Source organism: Spermophilus citellus (assembly GCF_964194105.1).
Source record: "Spermophilus citellus genome assembly, chromosome: 1".
Classification (NCBI taxonomy): domain Eukaryota; kingdom Metazoa; phylum Chordata; class Mammalia; order Rodentia; family Sciuridae; genus Spermophilus; species Spermophilus citellus.
In genome coordinates, this window is record NC_138182.1 from 43,282,221 (window position 1) to 43,301,458 (window position 19,238).

At 35.4% G+C, this 19,238-nt stretch overlaps 1 protein-coding gene across 1 annotated transcript in view; it reads left to right on the plus strand.

The window, feature by feature from the left end:
• NUFIP1 (nuclear FMR1 interacting protein 1) overlaps positions 1-19,238 on the plus strand; it is a 44,824-nt gene that overhangs the window by 15,733 nt on the left and 9,853 nt on the right. The window contains 3 exon segments of the mRNA XM_081307910.1: positions 2,057-2,149; positions 6,953-7,146; positions 15,900-16,016. Coding sequence (XP_081164036.1) covers positions 2,057-2,149; positions 6,953-7,146; positions 15,900-16,016 — 404 coding nt within the window.

Below are 19,238 nucleotides of genomic sequence, written 5' to 3' on the forward strand. Positions count from 1 at the left end.
GCAACAAATGTTTAAATTCTTTTCCATTGATAAGCACATACTTAGCATCTGCTTACCTGTACAAGATGCATTGCGATACAAATTGTATTGTGTGTTCTGTGGCCCACCATGTTAACCATCTGCAACACTCAGAACAAAAATAGTGAGGAAACACCATAAGGACAAATAAGAGAACTTGAGAATTGTGGCAGGGTTGAGGATCTCTGAGTTCCCTATCTAACAACTGTGGGACCTGTGAAAATCATCACTGTTTTTCTCATCATTTCTGCTTCTGCATATTCTGTCTTCAGATTGAGAACAGCTGGCTGCCATCCTCCCTTTAAGACTATTTTATTGTCACTTCTCATCTTTTAGATGCTATAAATAGTTTCTTTCATCTTTCTTCAGAGGTTTTATTTTTTCACCCTCTTAATCAACTTGGAGTCTCTTCTGAATCTCTTCCAAGTTTTATTTTTCCTTAATGATCCTTTTCAACTGAACTGACACAGTGCCTTGAGAATACTGACCATTTTCGAGTATTATGGGAAGAAGAGTTCGTATTTGAACAAGAGCCAGAGTCCACTTCAAATAACCTTAGATTATGTGTGTTTTCTAAAAGTATAGTCATATATTGCTGACTTGCTATCAGATTTTTATCTCCTGTGACCTTGATCTTTTCCTCTTAGGTTTATTTATATCTTGGACATTCATCATCTTTTATTTATGGAGGTTATTTTTCTTGGCTGGATGTATTGCTTTGTACTGCCCTTATTGAAATTCATCACCTTTTTTTCTGATTACTTCACCACCTACCAGTGTCATTTCCGTTCCCATCTTCCTGTATGGTTAACCTCTAGGCCTTATATTTTATTGTCTGTGCTACTCAAGTTAGTCATGCAGATGTTAAGAAGAAAAAGATGAAGTGTCCTAGAAACAATGGCAGAACACAATTTAACGTTTCTCAAAATTTACCCTTATCAGTGGCCAGCTGTGTGGTGAGAGCAGTCTGTGTTTCCCTTCTTTTGTGTTTTTTATATTTCAGTGCTCTATCTTCTTCAGCATCAGAGTTTGAGGCCTGTATCTCCACATAGCTGTGCCAAGAAACAAAGAAAGCGATTCATCTTGCATATTGCTGTCAGACTGTATCTTAATCATAGCCTCAAACATATCTCTCCCAGTTCATAACTTTCTGTAGCTTTTCATCATGTGCTGACTTAAGTATAAACTTTTGGCCTGAACCTCCCTTTCCAGTCTGACTGCCTATAACTATTTTAAGTTTCATAGAAAATTATTCCCTGGGTATCTTTTGGACTTTCTGAGATCTTGATTTGTTTATATTGTTTGTTCTACTTAGAACACTCTGAAGTTCCCTTATGGTTGCTATTTCTTAACAGCATTTACAATTTCCTTCAAATTCCTTTCTTCCTGGATTTCTGCATTTTGATATAATCTTTCCTTCCCCCCACCAAATCTTGGTGTGTGTGTGTGTGTGTGTGTGTGTGTGTGTGTGTGGCGGGGGGTGCTGGAGATTGAACCCAGGGCCTTGTGCATCTACCAACAGAGCTATTTCCCAGGCCGCCACCCACCAAATCTTTATAGTCTTTTGGGTACTTATTATATTTTGTCTTATGTTATAGCTGTTCTTGAGCTTTTCCTGTTCTTCCCAAGATACAGTTTTTTGAGAACTATCACTTATTTTGGTAATTTCAAGTGTATCTAGCATATATTTGCATAAGTAACTGAATAGACTTATAATTTTTCTTAAGTAATTGTAGGTACATGCTAAGTAGACATATTAGATCAGTTTGAGCACGTTATATACTTTTAAAAAAATTCTAGCATAAGCTTCTTACCTAGTTGTAGACTGGTAGCAAAGTTGGTGGATCAGCAGCTGGTCTGTGCCTTGAGTAACATTGTTATAGTTTACATTCTTCCCTCTTTAAAAAATTCTAGAAGTAATTGAAGATTTTTATTGATTTCTTTTAGTCATTAAAAACTTCTAAACTCAGTAGTTACTTGGTTGCTTAAAGTTATACTCAAAAAAACATTTTCATGATTAACTTCTTTTATTTTCTAGAAATTACCCAACTCTGGCTAACATTGAAAGGAAGAAAAAGTTAAAACTTGAAAGGGAAAAGAGAGGAGAAGTATTGACAACGACACAGTATGGGTGAGTTCCTTAATATTGTTGATATTCTCAGTGCTCATTTTAACTGAGAATATGTATGTTATACAAAGGAGCAAAAACCAAACTCTTAAAATCTCTCCATTCCCAATTCTGAAATCTTTGCTTTAGTAACTTTTTTTTTTACTTTTTATAAAAAATATAGTGAAGATATAGTAAACAAGTCCTTTTAATATTTGTCTCTCAGCTAATCTTTTTTCTCAGAGGCAACCCAGTTTATTTTTCCAGAGAGCCTCCGTTTGTATAGGACATAAATGAAGGATATGATCTTTTTTTTTTTCCCTTCCATTTTTGAACTAATGCATTTTGTTTTTTTAGACATTGAAAATTTTACTTGGAGATCGTCCAATATTAATATATAACAAACCTCTTTATTATTATCATTATTGTTTTAATGTAATACTGTAGATTAAACCCAGGGCCTTGATCATAATAGGCAAACACTCTGCCACTGAGCCATACCCTGAGCCATTTTTGTTCAGGGTCTAGACTAGCCTTGAACTTGTAACCCTCCTGCCTCAGCCTCCCAAGTAGCTGGGATTACAGGCATGAGCCACCATCCTGATCACAAACCTCATTCTTTAAAGATGTGTAGGAAGTTTACAGATGTCCTGGCCTTTTTGTTGTTTTAACTAGTTAAGTTCTTATGAGTCTTTAACTAGTAAAAAGTGGCCATTATTGACTTTGTACATAAAAAATTTACCCAAGTATTTCTAAGGATGGATACCTAGAAATGGATTTGCTGGGTTAAAGGGTATGTGTGTTTATAGTATTGATAGATGCTGCCAAATATCTGTCATAAAAGTTGGCCTAGTCTGCTCTCCCATTGGCAGTGTATGAGATAATCTTTCCACAATGCTCGTGTTCACTTTCATTGAATTTTTTTCAATTTTTTCATTTTGTTTACTTTTTATTGACATTGTAATATAATTACAATATATAAATCTTAAATGCAAAGTTTGAATGAAGTTTTACATAAACACGCATGCACATAGACTCCAGCACATCTGTGTAACCTCCACACAGATTAATATACAGAACATCTTCACCTCACAAAGCTTTTAAGCCTTCCCTGCTCCCCAGTGATAACCCCTTTTCGATTTCCATCATCATAAATTTACTTTGCCTATTCCCAGAAGTTTATATAAATGAAATCATATTTGTATTCTTAGTTATGTGATTTCTAGGGCTCAAAATTATTTTGTGAGATTTATCCCTATCATATGTAGTTGAAAATTGTTTCATTGTTATTGTTCTATAAAATTTAGTTTTGAGATTATGCATATAATTTTAATATTCTTCTGTTGGTCATTTGGGTTGTTTTTAGGTTGGCCTGTTGTGAATAAAGCTGCTGTAAACTTTCTTTCGCACATATTTTACAGTATTTTGCGACATTAATACTCATTATTATATATGCTAGGTCATAGGGTAGTTGTATGTTTAGCTTTATTGGCTAGGGCCAAACAATTTGCCAAAGTGGTTGAATGAATTTGTCCTTCTGCTAATGGCATGTAATTTTTCTGTTACATTAATCAATACTTGGTAATGTTGCACCTTTCTCCCATGTTGTGCCAGCTCCCTCCTGACTAATGGTGTTGAGCATCTTGTCATATGCTTATTGCCTGTTGTAATATTCTCTTATGAAGTACAAATTCAAGTCTTTGACTAGTTTTTGATTGGGATTGCTTTTCTTGATTTGGAGGATTTCCTTAGATATGCATTTGAATGACATGTGTATATATATTTATCTCTTAATCTTTGGCTTGCCTTTTTACTCTCTTAATGTTTTTTATTCTATTTTTTAAAATATATAACAGTTAATAATTACTCAGATATCTGGGTCAGATGGAAGCCAGGCACATCTGCTAAAAAGGTTCAGCCATAGCTGGGGTTTGGTTGGCTGATAGCTAGGATACTGATGTGGTTACTGTTTTGATGCTCTTCATTCTTTTATGTAGATCCATCTGATGCTTATTTCCTTCTGCTTGTAGAACTTCCTTTAATATTTCTTATAGTGAGCTGAGGGTCTGCTGAAGATTACTCTATTCAGCTTGTGTGTCTGAAAATGCCTTTTTATTTTTGCATTCCTTTTTTAGAGGATATTTTGGCTGGATATGTACTTCTGAGTTAACAGGTTTTTTTTAAAAAAATTATAATGCTATCAAGGTGTTGCTCAGTTTTTCCAATGAAAAAACCTCCTCTTATCATTTTACTGTTTCTTTATACAAGCGCCTGTTTTCTCTGACTCCATCAAGTTTTGAGCAATTTGATTATGATGTGCCTTGGTTTTCTTCATGTTTCTTGTGCTTAAGGTTTGTTGAGCTTCTTGAATTATGAGTTTATGGGTTTTGTTTTAAATCAAAACTGAAAAAATTTTGGCCATTATTTCTTCAATTTTTTTTCTTCTTCACCTCCCTCTCCCTTTCTGTGACTTCAGTTACATGTATATTAGGCTACTTGAAATTGTCCCTTAAGTCACTAATTCTCTTCATTTTATATAATTCTTTTTTTTCTACGTGCCTCATACTAGTTTCTGTTGCTATACCTTTATGTTTATTATTCTTTCTTGTGCAGTGACTAATCTTGCATTAATCTCATATTTTTTTGTCTCGATGTATATTTTGCATTTTTTATCTCAGACATTATTTTTTGAACATGAAGACTATAATTAGTTATAACTGAACTTTGCTAATTCTAATGTTTGTGTCTGTTCTGGATCAGTTTGTATTTTTTCTCCTCATTATGGGTCATGTTTTTCCTGCTTGAATGCATGTCTGATTACTTTTGACAGGATATAAGAAAATTCCACTTCATTGGGTGCTAGATATTTTTACATTCCTTTAAATGTTCTTAAAAATTTGGCAGGGGAGGGAAGGGTACACAGCTAAGTAACTTAACAACAATCTGATCTTTTTGCATTTTGCTTTCGAGAATTGTTGGGTGTGACCAAAGCAGTATTTAGTTTGGAACTAACTCTTCCTCATTACTGTGGCATGTATTTTCTGGGATACTATCCTATGCTGGTAGGTGAAAACAGGTACTGTGTTCTGACTCTCATGTGAATGTGTAGGCATCATTACCTCTAATCTTTTGGGTGGTTCTTTCCTGGCCCTTATATAGTTTCCTTGCATGTATGGGCTGATAAGTTCTCTGCTAAATAATTAAATTTTCTGTCTCCTACAACTTTTTGCCCTCTGTGAATTTCTGAAAACTGCAGAAATCTTTTTCCCTGGAGTCCCAGTTCCAGTTCCTCAACTTAGGGAGTCCACCAGGTTCCAGCTGGGTGCAGTCCTCCTGGCAATCTGGAAACTCTCAGGCAGTAAGCTTGGCAATTGTAGGGCTCACTGCTCATTCATTTCCCATCTCTCAGCAATCAGTATTCCTGTTGCTTGATAGCCTATGTCATAGAAACCCTTGTTTCTGCATTTTGCCTAGTTTTTTGTTGTTGATTCAGATAGCAAGAAAAATATGGTCAGTGTTCCTTTCTTTTGGCCAGAATGGAAGTTCCTAGTGCTGTCATTTGATAAATGAAAGTTTTTAATTTTCACCCAGTCTAATTTATCTGTGTTTTATTTTTATGGTGAATACTATTTCTTGTTCTGCTTAAGAAAACTTTCTATCTGAAGGAGTTCTTGAAGCTATTCCTCTGTTTTTATAGGAAGATTTGTTGCTTTATAAACTTTCCTGTTTATGTCTAGAATTAACTATTGTATAGGGATTGAGGTCCCTTTTAAAAAATTTCCCATTAGGAGTTTCAGTTGATGGAGTTTTAATTGTTTTGCTATGTAAACACCAACCAAAAGTAACCTAGTATAACATTATTAGTATCAGACTAAACAGATGTCTTGGAAATTGGTTCATGATAAATTTTGGCTTTCTGCAAAATTTGGAGTATATGTATATGAAGTTTTGGAATGAGATTCTGTAAGAGTTATAGTGACCCTGAAAGGATTTTGAGCCCTTGGATGGCAGATGTAAACTGAATATATTGGTTCAACAAATTATTCAGGAAGTGTTATAGTAATAACTATAGTTTATTAAGGGCTCAAGATGTTACCTTGCTCTAAGTGAAGTACTTTATATTAATTCTCTCTATGTCTCTGATTTCCATTCTGTAAGTGAAGGAGTAAACAGGCTCAGGGATATTAATATATCCAAGGAACACAGACAAAATTGAAATTTGGACCCAATTTCTAATTCTGCCACCTCATTATTAATGAAAAAAAGAAAAAAAAGGAGTTTTGCCCAAACAATGGCAAATTGGAATAGCATGCATGTCCTTGAGGAAATTCAGTTCTACTAAAAGACACTTTGATTATTATTTATAGAGAATTTATTATTAATGAATTTTTGTTGTTGTTCTTAAATTGACTTAAATTAGAAAATGCCTCCTAAGTACTTGTTTTCTTTGTAAAAGAGGTAGTTGTGTGATTGAAGAGCACTTTATTTAAGATGGCTGTAGAATTGGTGATTCATCAGTGATTGCACAGCACAGCTGAATGTCAGGGGGCAAAAATATTGGTAGTAATGTGTGGCTGAGGATGAATAAAATATGGTGTATTGTAGAGTGTCATCCTTTTAAAGTTCTTCTAAGACCTCTCTGTCTTTGGGAACCACTGACTTTTTGTTTGTTTTGGTCTATTTAATGTACTAGGCAACAAATGATCGGTTTAACATCTGGATTTTTTTTTTTTTTTTTTTTTTTTTTTTGCATTCAGTAGTCTTTTTCAACTTTTCCTTGAAAGGTCAGTGACTTTTATACCAAGAATTGCATTTTTCTTATTCCAGCAAGATGAAGGGGATGTCCAGAAATTCACAGATGGGCAAGATCAGAAGTCCTGGTAGACAACACAAATGGAAAAATGATGGTGTCAAACAGAGCGGTGTCCCTGGATCAGAAAATCTCCTCCCTGGTTCAAAGCCTGAAGGTCCACCTGAGGCAAAGGCAGATCCTCTTGGCGTTTTGATAAATAGCGATTCTGGTAAGTTAATAGGAAAATAATGTGTTTATAAGCATACAGACAATGATGTTGAAGTTGGTTACTCATAGCCCCTTTTGTGGAAAGCTGGATAACACATACATAAAAATGTAGAAAGATGCTTTTTTTTGTTTGTTTGTTTTTAAGAGAAGTCTGTTGTGGAAAAGCCTCATTTCAGAATATCTTTTCTGAGTCTTGGGCCGGAATTCATGGGGCAGGCAGGCTATGGGAGAAAGATTTGTTGGGTAATTTCCAAAGTATGCTGTAATCTTGGGAGTTGTTTTTTGTTTTTTTTTTTTTAAGATTGTTTTGAGTTTCCATAGATGCAATTTGGCCTTTTTACATGTTTTTTTTTTTTTCCTCTTGCTTATAAATCAGTAATTCTATGGAAGCCAGTATTTATACTACTGAGCACAATCATGGTCCCTATGGGCAAATGACATTAATTCATTGTATTTGCATAATAGTATTCTTCTTCAAGGTATAGAATATATTTTCATATGTTTATTATAGTTTATCCTTAAATTCCTTGTATAACTAATAGGACAAGTTGACTCTTGCTTTAAAGGCAAAAATTGAACATCCCCAAATATTGCTATCACACAGATATCCCTTAGCTCCTTAGCTTCTGTTTTTCCCTTCAGAAAAATGAAAATGTATATGTAAAAAATCTGTATGACCTTCCCCTCCAGTAACATTGTGAGGCTTGTATTTAATTGCATATGCTTCCTACTGAAGAGGAGTTCCAAAAGATGATTAATGAGTGGAATGATGTTTCGTTATAGGTTTGATTCCAGTCTCTGTTCAGCTCAGGTGACAGTTGCTTTCATGATAATCACATGACAAATTATTGAATTTATAGATGGCAGGAAATGTGGGAATAAACAGTTTATTGACAGTGTTAGGATGATAAAGGATCTTAGCAAAAGGGAATATTGGGCTGAGAATAATAAGAATAGTAATACTAAAATTTAGTAGAAATAGTAATAACCATAAATTATCTTAACCACCAACTAACAGTGAATAAGGTACTCACTATGCTCCATATGCTTTGTGTATGTTAACTCTTCCTCATAACAACCTTATACATAGGTGCTATTGTGACTCCTTTTAGAAATTAGGAATAAAACTTTGCCTTAGTGATACTGCTAGTTAGTGGCAGAGCCAGAATTTGAACTTAAGAGTTTGATTCCACTAGTATCTTATATGCCCTGTAAATGTGAAGTCCAAATTTGTGTAAAATTTTTTGTATTAGTCTAGGATAGTTGAGATGTGGGAGTTTACAGAAGGCACCTTCTTACCCTTGCAGAGAGCAAGGAAAAGGCAGCTATTTTGAGCCAGTGCTGAGTTTACTCTTGGATACTAATTTTTTTGTTTTTGTTTTTGAAGACTTTTTAGAGAGCACACCCACTTCTTTAGATTTGCAAAGTGTGACCTTCATGACAAAATACTATCTGTATCAAAATTTTATGTCACTAAAATATTTTTTAAAAACCAGTTACTAATTTGAAAATTATGAAACTCTTTTATGTGTGGTTTTTTTTTTTAGATGAACATTTGAAGGACTATGATATTTAATAGTGTTTGTTGCTTTTGTTTTTGTTTATGTTTTTCCTCTTAGTTTTGATAGATGACGTTAATTCTGTTTTATGGTTGTTTGGTATCTCCAGTGCTGGGAATTGAACCTAGGGCCTTGTGCATACTAGGCAAGTTCTCTTAACACTGAGCTATACCTCCAGCCCCTTTTTGTTTTGTTTTGTTTTTGCCATGCTGGAGATCTAACCCAGGACTTCATACATGTAGGCCAGAGCTTCACCACTGATCTACATCCCCAGCTCTTGTTAGTTTTGGTTTTGGTTGTGGTTTTTAAAGCATTATTTCAAATTTGCCAGTATGTTAAAATGTCAACTAAAAGATGATTATATCTTGCTTCTATTTATCTTGCTTCTGAGGACTTATTATCTAAGTCCTCAAAACTTAGATATCAGAAACAGTGGTTAAATACCTCTCATCTTCATTGGTAGGAAGAATTCAGTTGGATTTCCAGAAGTAGTTACATGAGAGAGGTCTTCCATAATTTTACTTTGGTTTAAATGTTGAAACTTTCCCTATATTGACAGCCAAGGATGGGAACATACATATTTTAAGGGTCAGAAATGAGGGAATATGAGTCTCGAGTATAAAAACCATATGTGGCTGTGAATTTAGAATTGTATTAAAATTTAATTAATATAATGAATAATTTATATTAAAATGTTTATATTATTCTTCAAGAAAATAAAAATGCCAACAATTAAATCATAGTAGCTTGCCATTTACCTCAGAAAAGTGTCACTAAGTTTTCTTAACAGAGAAATTGAGTTGATATTTTATAATAATTCTAAAATTCAGTTTCATCATTTTTATTTCTACTATCTTTGTACTGGTATTTTTAGTTCAGAGAGATGTTTTAGCTGCTTAAAAAAAAGTGAGTGAAAAATCTTAGACCTTTGCTTTTTTGGGGGATTGGCTTATTTCACTTAGCACAGTAGTCTCCAGATCTATCCATTTACTAGCAAATGTCAGAAAATCATTCTTCTAAAAAGCACCCAAAAAAAAAAAAGAGTGAGTGAAGTTTTTCAGGAACAATTTTGTCAGCCAGAACAGTGCATTCATCATAGTCTATTCCAGTATAGGTGCTAAAATACCTGTATTACAACTGTTAGGTAGATCCCAGCAACTTTGGGAATAGCTTTTTTGGGGGATGTATGAGATGAGAAGTCATTGTTTAAAATGCCAAAAGGAAAATTAAAATGCTATCACTTGTTGTTGGGGTTAAATATATAATAGAGAGGGGAAGAGTAGTTCATATGTAGAAACTCCTAACTCTTCCCTTTGGGGAGGTCATCAAATTTAGTGAGCTTTGTGATCTTCCTAGGAACAATTATACCTGCAGTTACGTTGTGGATTCCAAAGACCATTCTCTAATGAAATCATGGCCTCTTAGAGAAAAGGCTGGTTCTGGGTTGGGACATAGAAAATAAAAGGTACCAGAAAGTTTTCAAAAATATAACAATGTTGGCATGACAGAAGGGTACTACTATAAAGAATTCTCAATGGCCAAAGAAGGAACAAATGTTGCCACGAAATAAATAATAATGTTTTAATCTCCACCCCACAATAAATAAATATGAAGAAAGAGGGGATGAATCTTTCTTACAAAAGAATGTGCCAGCTGATATAGGTAGATGAGCGAAATAGAAGGTCACCATTGAAACACCCTAGTAATAATTATTTTAGGCAGGATCCACTGGGGAATGGTAGAATTAGTGGCCAAATTTTAAGGCAAAATAGTATTTGCATAGCCTTTAAATATCTTTTCCCAAACATTTATTAATTATTATTGTGGTTTTGACATGTCAAAAATTTTTTGCTCCTCCTTACTTGAGTTGGAGATTAATTCTCCTCCCCTTGAATGTGGGCTAAATTTATGAACTCATTTCAGGGAGTAAATAATGAAAGAGAAAAATAGTAACTTTATAAAAGTAGAGATATCAGGCAGAGCACCAAGTTATCAAGGTGAACATCACCAGTGGTAAGTCATATTGATATCATGGGCTATGTTGTGATGAGATGGCTTCATCTCCTCTGTATTATTCTTCACCAAAATCCGTAGCCTCAATCCAATCATCAGACATGTCAGACACACCCAAACTGAGGGACATTCTGCTGTTATCTGATCCAACAGTCTTCAAAAATGTTCCTGGTAGACAAGAAAAGATTAAGACACTATCACATATTTGGAGAAGACTAAGGAGTCATGATAGCTAAGTCCAGTCTGGAATGGTAGATTGGATCCTAGCACTAGAAAAGGACATTAATGGAAAAACTGAGGAAATGACAGTACGGTCTTTAGCTTAGGTAGCAAGATGGCACTGGTGTTCATTTGTTGGCTATGATAAGTGTCTTTTGTTATATGAGATGATAACATTAGGGAAGTTGAGTGAGAGTATATGGAAACTCCTGTGCTTTGTAATACTTGGGTAGCTCCAAAATTGTTTCAAAATAGAAAGTTTAAAACCAAAGGGAGGGGGCTGGGATGTGGCTCAAGCGGTAGCGCGCTCGCCTGGCATGCGTGCGACCCGGGTTCAATCCTCAGCACCACATACCAACAAAGATGTTGTGTCCGCCAAGTACTGAAAAATAAATATTAAAAAATTCTCTCTCTCTCTCTCTGTCTCTCTGTCTCTCTCTCTCTCTCTTTAAAAAAAAAAAAAAAAACAAAGGGAGGAGGGCAAAAGACTCCATAGGCCAATTAAAGCCTTGCCTGTGTTTATGAACTGAATTATGAAGAACACTGTTTCTCCTTATTTTTCATTCTTTATTTTTTTCCCACTACAAAAGTAATAGAGAAGGTGTGGGAATATTAAAAGTATAAAATATTTTTAAAAACTGCTTTCTTAACTTAAAAATTTGACTACTGCTCACATGTTTTTGTGTATCCTTCCAATGTTTTTCCTGTGCCCATTTTTTTAAAAAATATTTTTTAGTTGTACATGGACGCAGCATCTTTACTTTTATGTGGTGCTGAGGATCGAACCCAGTGCCTCACACGTGGGAGGCAAGCGCTTTACCACCAAGCCTCACCCCAGCCACCTCCTGTGCCCATTTATATGATTTTTTAAAAATAAAAATGGAATCATATTATACACTTTAGATCCATGCAAATCTAGTTTTCTATCCTGGCCCAACCTCTTACTAGCACTCTGATTCTGTGCTAATTAACCTTGTCTAATTCATGCAATAGTTTGTTCTTCAGATATTTATTGAATACTTACATATTGTTCTTGGCTCTGAGAATACAGCAAGACCCCTTCTGTCTTGAGCTGCCTTCTGGTTTGGGTAGTGTTTTAGTCAGCTTTTTCATTGCTCTGACTAAAAGACCTGACAAGAACACTTTTAGAAGAGGAAAAGTTTATTTGGAGGCTCATGGTTTCAGAGGTCTTAGTTCACAGACAGCTGGCTCCATTCCTTGGGGCTGGAGGTGAGGCAGGACATCGAGGCAGAAGAGTGTGGCAAAAGGAAGCAGTTCACATGATGATTAGCTGAGAGGGACTCCACTAGCCAGATACAAAATATATACCCAAAAGGCATGCCCCCGGGGGCCCACTTCTTCCAGCCATACCCTACCTACCTCCACTCACCACTCAATTAATCCCATCAGATGATTATTTCACTGATTGTGTTAAGGCTGTCATGACCCAATCATTTCTCCTCCAGACCTTCTTGCATTGTTTCACACATGAGCTTTTGGGGAGCACCTCACATTCAAACCATAATAAGGAGAGTCAGTAAACAAACTCACAATATGTTGGGTGGATATAAGCATCATGAAGCTGAGTAAAGGATGGAAAAATGGTGTTTGGAGGAGTTCTGCTGTTTTCTGTGGGGTGATCAGTGAAGGCACTCTGGAGGTGACATGAAAAAGACATCCGAGTGCTGCATACTTACAGCAGTCCCAGCAGAGGGAGCAGCAAGTGCACATACCCCAGGGAGAGCTGCCTTGCATGCTGAAGTAGCAGCCAGGTGGCAGTGGTGTAAGCCAGGAAGAAAGTGGGTTTGTTACAAGACAAGTGCAAGGTCCAGTCTAGTCAGGCCAGCTGTGTAGGCCCAGGGAGGTCTTGGGATTTTATTCCCAGGTTGAGCAGAGAGGTCATATGATCTATGTTTTTGGTAGAGAATAGACTTTTTATAAAGAGAATTGGGCAGGGTCCTGTCAAGATCTAGGAGGCTGTTAGAATTCTCCATGCAAGCAATGTTGCCTTGGGTTGTAATGGAAGTAGTGAGAAACAAGTATGATGCTGGATTTCTTTTTGAAATAACTGTTGGCAGTTGTTAATTGGATAGATAAGGTATGAGAAAGAAAGAAGATTCATGGATAATTGCTACATTTTGGGCTTAACCCTAAGAAGAAACAGTTGATATTTATCAAGGGGGAGATATTGTAGGGCTTGTGCCAAGTGGAAATCAAGTGTTTGATTTTGGACACAGTTGAGATAATTGACATCTAAGTAAAGATGTTTGATGAGCAGTTAGTATTATTCTGGAGTTAAGGGAAAACTGAAGATTGAAGGTACAAATTTGTGATTCACAAGCATATAGATAATGTTAAGATTTTAGGGAACGTCAGATCATCTAGGGAAGAGGAGGCACAAAGAGAAAGGTCTCTCAGAATTAGATCCAGGGTCACTTCATAATTTTGGAAGTTGGTAAGTGAGGAGAATTCAGAAGGGAGACTGGGAAAAGACAGCTAAGTGAAAGGGTTCTGGAAGCCATGAGGTTTTATTTTATTTTATTTATTTTTTTATTTTAGAAACACTTTATTTATTTATTTATTTATTTTGAGAGAGAGAGAGAGAGGAGAGAGAGAGAGAATTTTTAACATTTATTTTTTAGTTCTCGGCGGACACAACATCTTTGTTGGTATGTGGTGCTGAGGATCGAACCCGAGCCGCACGCATGCCAGGCGAGCGCGCTACCACTTGAGCCACATCCCCAGCCCTGCCATGAGGTTTTAAAAAACAGAACATGATTACATACTGTTGGTAAGTTAAATAAGAGGAGAACCAAGAAATTACCTTTAGATTTGGAAACACAGAGGACCCAGGTGAACTCAGAAGAAGAAAAAGTTTCTCTGGTGTGGTGGTCCTCAGAAACAGATTGGAGTAGTGGACTGAAGGAAATTTTAGACCCAAATTTCTGTGGTGAATTTTATCAAGTAGCTGTTTAGAGTTTTGCCATAAAACGGCGGGGGGTGGGGGGTGGGAAGCAATGGAACTGTGACAAAAAGTCATTAACATTATTGTTGGCCATTAATACATTTTGATACAGGGGCTTCATTTTAATAATAATGATAATCTATAGGAGACATTATAGTTCATTAGTTTTTTTAAAAAAATATTCTTTAGTTATCATCAGGCCTTTATTTCATTTTTTTTTTTAAAGAGAGAGAGGAGGGAGAGAGAGAGAGAGAATTTTCAATATTTATTTTTTAGTTTTCGGCAGATACAACATCTTTGTTTGTATGTGGTGCTGAGGATCGAACCTGGGCCGCACACATGCCAGGCGAGCATGCTACTGCTTGAGCCACATCCCCAGCCCCATATAGTTCATTAGTTTGAGATTTGGGGAGGTAGCCTAGATTTTACATTGACCCAATCATTTTATAGTAAGTTACTTGAAAGAAATTTACTTGAATTCTTTTGAGTTTTGGTTTAATCACCTGTAACTATAGTGAAAGTCGTAGGATGTTGCATAAGGATTAAAGGAGGGTGGGCTTTCTTTAAGTCTTTGAAGGAAATACTACTATTTTGTCTTTGGTTATTCAGACAGTGGATGAATAGTCTTTGTACTAATATTGTGGTAGATTTCTGCTCATATAAATTACATATTTTCCTTTTCCTTTAGTCATCCAAGAGAAAAGGTAATAATCTAGCTTAAAATAAGGAACAGTATTAGGGGATGTGGTGCTGGCATTGTGGGTGGCATAAGAGGATATATCTTTAGCAGAAGGTGCTTGGTCAACATTCACATGAAAAGTTACTGACACTTCCTAGTGGCATATTTTAGTTTCCCTTGGACTGTCTTAGTGAACATTAAGTGTTCCTCTTGAGACATTTCATATTGGTTGTAGGTTGAGTTGGTTCATTAAATGGACAAGCTACTTATTGTCTTTAGTCAGGCTTTATTTTTATTGGTTGTTGATGTGTTTTTTAGAGCTGCCAAAAATAAATGTAATGGGTGGTGTCCTGGGGCTACAGCTAGGATTGCTGGGCTCTGATCAAACACTTTACCTTTGGCAGGCTCTTTAGTGTTTGCTAAATTCTCATGGTTGGCCTATTGACATAAATTCTTAGAAGTTCTAAATAATAAAATCTTTGGAGTAGGTTCATTTCAGTAAAACTCTTTCACTAAACCTAGAAGGGTTTAAATATTATTTGGGTCCTAAAAACTAGTCTTGAAAACAACAAAAGGGGGTGGATATTTTTATATATATTTTTTTATTTCTAAATTGAATTTTCAGAGTTAATGATCCTCATCCAGTAAAGTTAAATCAATTTTGGCCTTCCCACTACCTGTAAATTAATAGTAAAATCTGTGTAATTAAGTTAATTTAGGGCAGGCCTAGATTCCATAACCTGTGAAGCACAGTAAGTTAACTGAGTTGTTTACAGCTTCCATTCATTCTTCTCCTTCCCTGTAGCACATAACTTCTTTGGTCAAGATTTAAACTAAGAATACTTTCAGGTCTCCTGCAATTTATGTTTTGGGAAGATTAAAGAAATGATTAGAAATTTTTTTTTTTTTTCATTTTAGTACCCAGGGTTGGACCCAGGGGCACTTAACCACTGTGTCACATCCCCAGCCCCTTTGAGTTTTGGTTTAATCACCTGTAACTATAGTGAAAGTCGCAGGATGTTGCATAAGGATTAAAGGAGGGTGGGCTTTCTTTAAGTCTTTGAAGGAAATACTACTATTTTGTCTTGCTGAGTTGCTTAAGGCCTTCTAAGTTACTGAGGCTAGCTTTGAACGCGCCATCCTTCTGCTTCAGCCTCCCGAGCTGCTGGGATCAGGCATGTGCCACCGTGCCCCACAGAAATTCCTTTTGTTTTTACTAGCATGAAAGACTGGAAGACAGTCAGCTTTCTTTTTTTTTATAGTGGTGGATATTTGGGGATACACTGTTTGAATCTTTGTTCTTTCCCCTTTTATTTCAGAGTCTGATAAGGAGGAGAAAACACAGCATACAGTTGTACCTAAGGAAGTCACACCAGCTTTGTGTTCACTAATGAGCAGCTATGGCAGTCTCTCAGGGTCAGAGAGTGAGCCAGACGGTAAGTCATGGCCTCTGTTGCTACAGCAAAGTGTGTTTTATTTTGTTGCCCTTTGCCTTTGGTGCACACTGTGCATTAATAGCATCCAAGATTCATATTCTTTATTTGATCTTCAAGTTCCTTTTTCCTTTGATTGAGAAGTGAAGTTAACATGGGATAAAGTTGTAGTAATAGGGAAATGGATTGCTACTGGAAGAAAAAAGCAAAAGTGATTACAATGTAATGAAAGAAAAGGAAAGAAAAGAGAAAATGAAATAATGAAATAAAAGAAATAGCAAAAAGAAAGTGAATTTATTCTCTGTTATCAAGAACCCTTGTCACAACATGTTCATAGCACCTTTGGTAGATGGAGAGAGGCCCTTGATGATAAATAGGATGATGGAAAAATTTAGATGTGTAGAGGATATTACTCTTTATAAGCACATTTACATAAATTATCTTATTTGGAAACACAGGAACTCTGTACTTGTGGTTGCATATTAGCCTGTGTTATTTAAAGGTTGGAAGAAATGGAATTCCTTCAAGAGTCTTCTGAGAGGTCAGTGATGTTCAGGATACGTGACTTACTTTAAAGGTAATGTCGCAAATGATAGTATGTGGGCCCTTATTTTGTATTTTATTATGATAAGCCAATTTAATCTCCTGTAGCATCTATTTTAGGGCCACATACAAGAGCTGTGAGTAGGTTATTGATGTAATATAGTATGGTAAATTTTAATCCAATGTTTATATCAATAATCTAGGGAATATGTTGAGTGAATAAGTCTTTGTCCTGCAATTGTGAAAACCTGTATCTGCATGGTAATTTTATTTAGACTCTACCAACTGTGAGAGAATTCTTGTGTATGTATCTCAGGAGAAGGTGTGTAATCGAAGTAGTAGCTATACTGAGGATAAGAACACAGGGTCTGAAAGTGTTGTTACAGAATGAAGAGTTGAATGTCAAGGGATATAGATGGCAACACTTTTGTTGACTAAAGACAATCAGTGTGTGTGTGTGTTTGGAGGATGTTGACTAAGAAAGAGTTGGGCTTTAGTAAGAAACATGATGTTTATATCTCTGTAACATGGGAATTTTTTCTTCTCTTTTTAATAGGCTATAGCTTATTCTGATAGCTTGTTAAAAGCTACTCAAATTTTGAAATATAAACTACTTTGGCTTTATCAGAGTATTCCTTAACAGATGGTTGCCTCTTCTTATTTTTAATTTTAAGAAACACAATATTGATTTCTTACTCTTGTTTCCAATATACTGATATGAAGGTGGAGTTGTTCTTTAAACACATATTATATTTCCCACCTCTCAGTTGTATTTATGACAGGCGATAAGAAAGCAAGCTATTATCAAATTACTGAATCCCATAAAAACAGGGTGAGCTGATGCTTTCTTTTCTCAATCTTAAGATGAAACATCTGATATTTTATATTTATGTCTTCATTTTGAGACTGTCGCCATTTTAAAATTGGAAGAAAGAAAGGAAGCTGGAAGGGATCTTATACCTCAAAGTTAGGATATATTTGCTACACTAATATGTGGTGGAGCTGGTGTAAAATTTAAGTATAGGGACTTAAAAAATCTTAAAGAAACCAACTATATTGCTTCCTTCATATCCTTCTCACGTGGCTATCTTCCTGAATAGTAACACATGACCTTTCCTTTTGTAGATAACAGAGGATATTAGCTAATAAAATATATATTTGATTTTGTATGAATTAATTTTGACTAATTATTTTAAATGTTCTGCTTTAAGGAAAAAGCCTTTGTGGTGTATTTCTAAGTCTTAAGAATTATTTTGTATAGTTCAAATTGTTTTATTAAGCCATCCAGTCCGTAGCAAATCTCTAGCTTTCAGTTTTAATTCTGGGGTGTATGAGAGGGTAAGCAGGAAAGGGTCCCTAAGCAAGACTGAAGCAAAGGAAGAGGAGGTATGTGCAGATCTGGGGCTGCCAGAATCATTGTTACATAAATAAGAAAGAAAATTTCCATGAGTATTATTTCCAAATAATATTGGTTTGCTATCCTCCTAGAGTTTGCAACTCCCTAAAAACTGTTTCTTTAAACTGGTTCAGTTATTGATGAGGAGACCTTCAAGCTCAAAACTAATTCCAAAGACCACAGAGCAAATAGTGACTTCAGTTTGAAAGAGCTAAATGCTATGTTTAACTTTTATTTGAATTGAATGCACTACTTAGCTAGGAAATGTATATCTCGAGAAAGAGAAAAATACAAATGTTCCAGTTCCTCATTCCTTAGCAGAACGTTGACAATACAAGCCCTGATTCATTTGACATTTTCATTCTTAGGTCAAGTGATTAACACTTGAAGAGAAAAGGAAATGATAGGATGTGGTGCACTGGATTTTCTTCTTGCCTTTTAATTATTATTTCTACAGTTTTCAGCCTACAAACTACTTTAGGGATTCTTAGCTCTATTCTTTTATAGCTGTATTTATCTTATTTTCCTCATTACTTTGCAGAAACATTATCACAGGTATCGCAGCAGATTTTCATATAGTGCATACAGGGTGCCAGGCACTGTTTTATGTGCTTTACTCACTTATTGCAACAAGCTCATGAAGTAAGTGCCATCATTTATCTCCATTGTATAAACGAGGAAATTTAGGTAGAGGTAAGTAGTTTACTCCAAGGTTACAAAGTTAGTAAGTGTTTGAACAAGTCTTGAACCTAACTGTCTGGCACCAGAGTCTGTACTTTCAACATTTACCCTATACTTTTTTTGATGTAATTGCTGCATTCGGTCCTATGTAATATTTGAGTTTGGAAGGTTTTAAGAAATATGATTAGACTCCCAATTCTTATCTAAGCAATGAACTCAGTTTCTCAACTTCTAGGATAGAACTCTTCGTATCACATCACTTTGATTCATGGTAAATAAATACATAGAATAACCATTTGAAGGGGCTGGGGTTGTGGCTCAGTGGTAGAGTGCTTGCCTCACATATATGAAGCACTGGGTTCAATTCTCAACACTGCATATAAATAAATGAATAAAATAAAGATCTATCAACACTAAAAAAATATTAAAAAAAAAGAATAACCATTTGGGAGGAGGGGTGGAGATCCCTATCTAAAAATATTGTGATTTTTTAGCTGTTTATATGCTCTATCTTCATTATTCTCAAAATATGGTGAAATATAGTGAGTGATTTTTCAAATATCAAATGAACTTGCATTTCTTTGATAAAATGTATTTGCTTATGG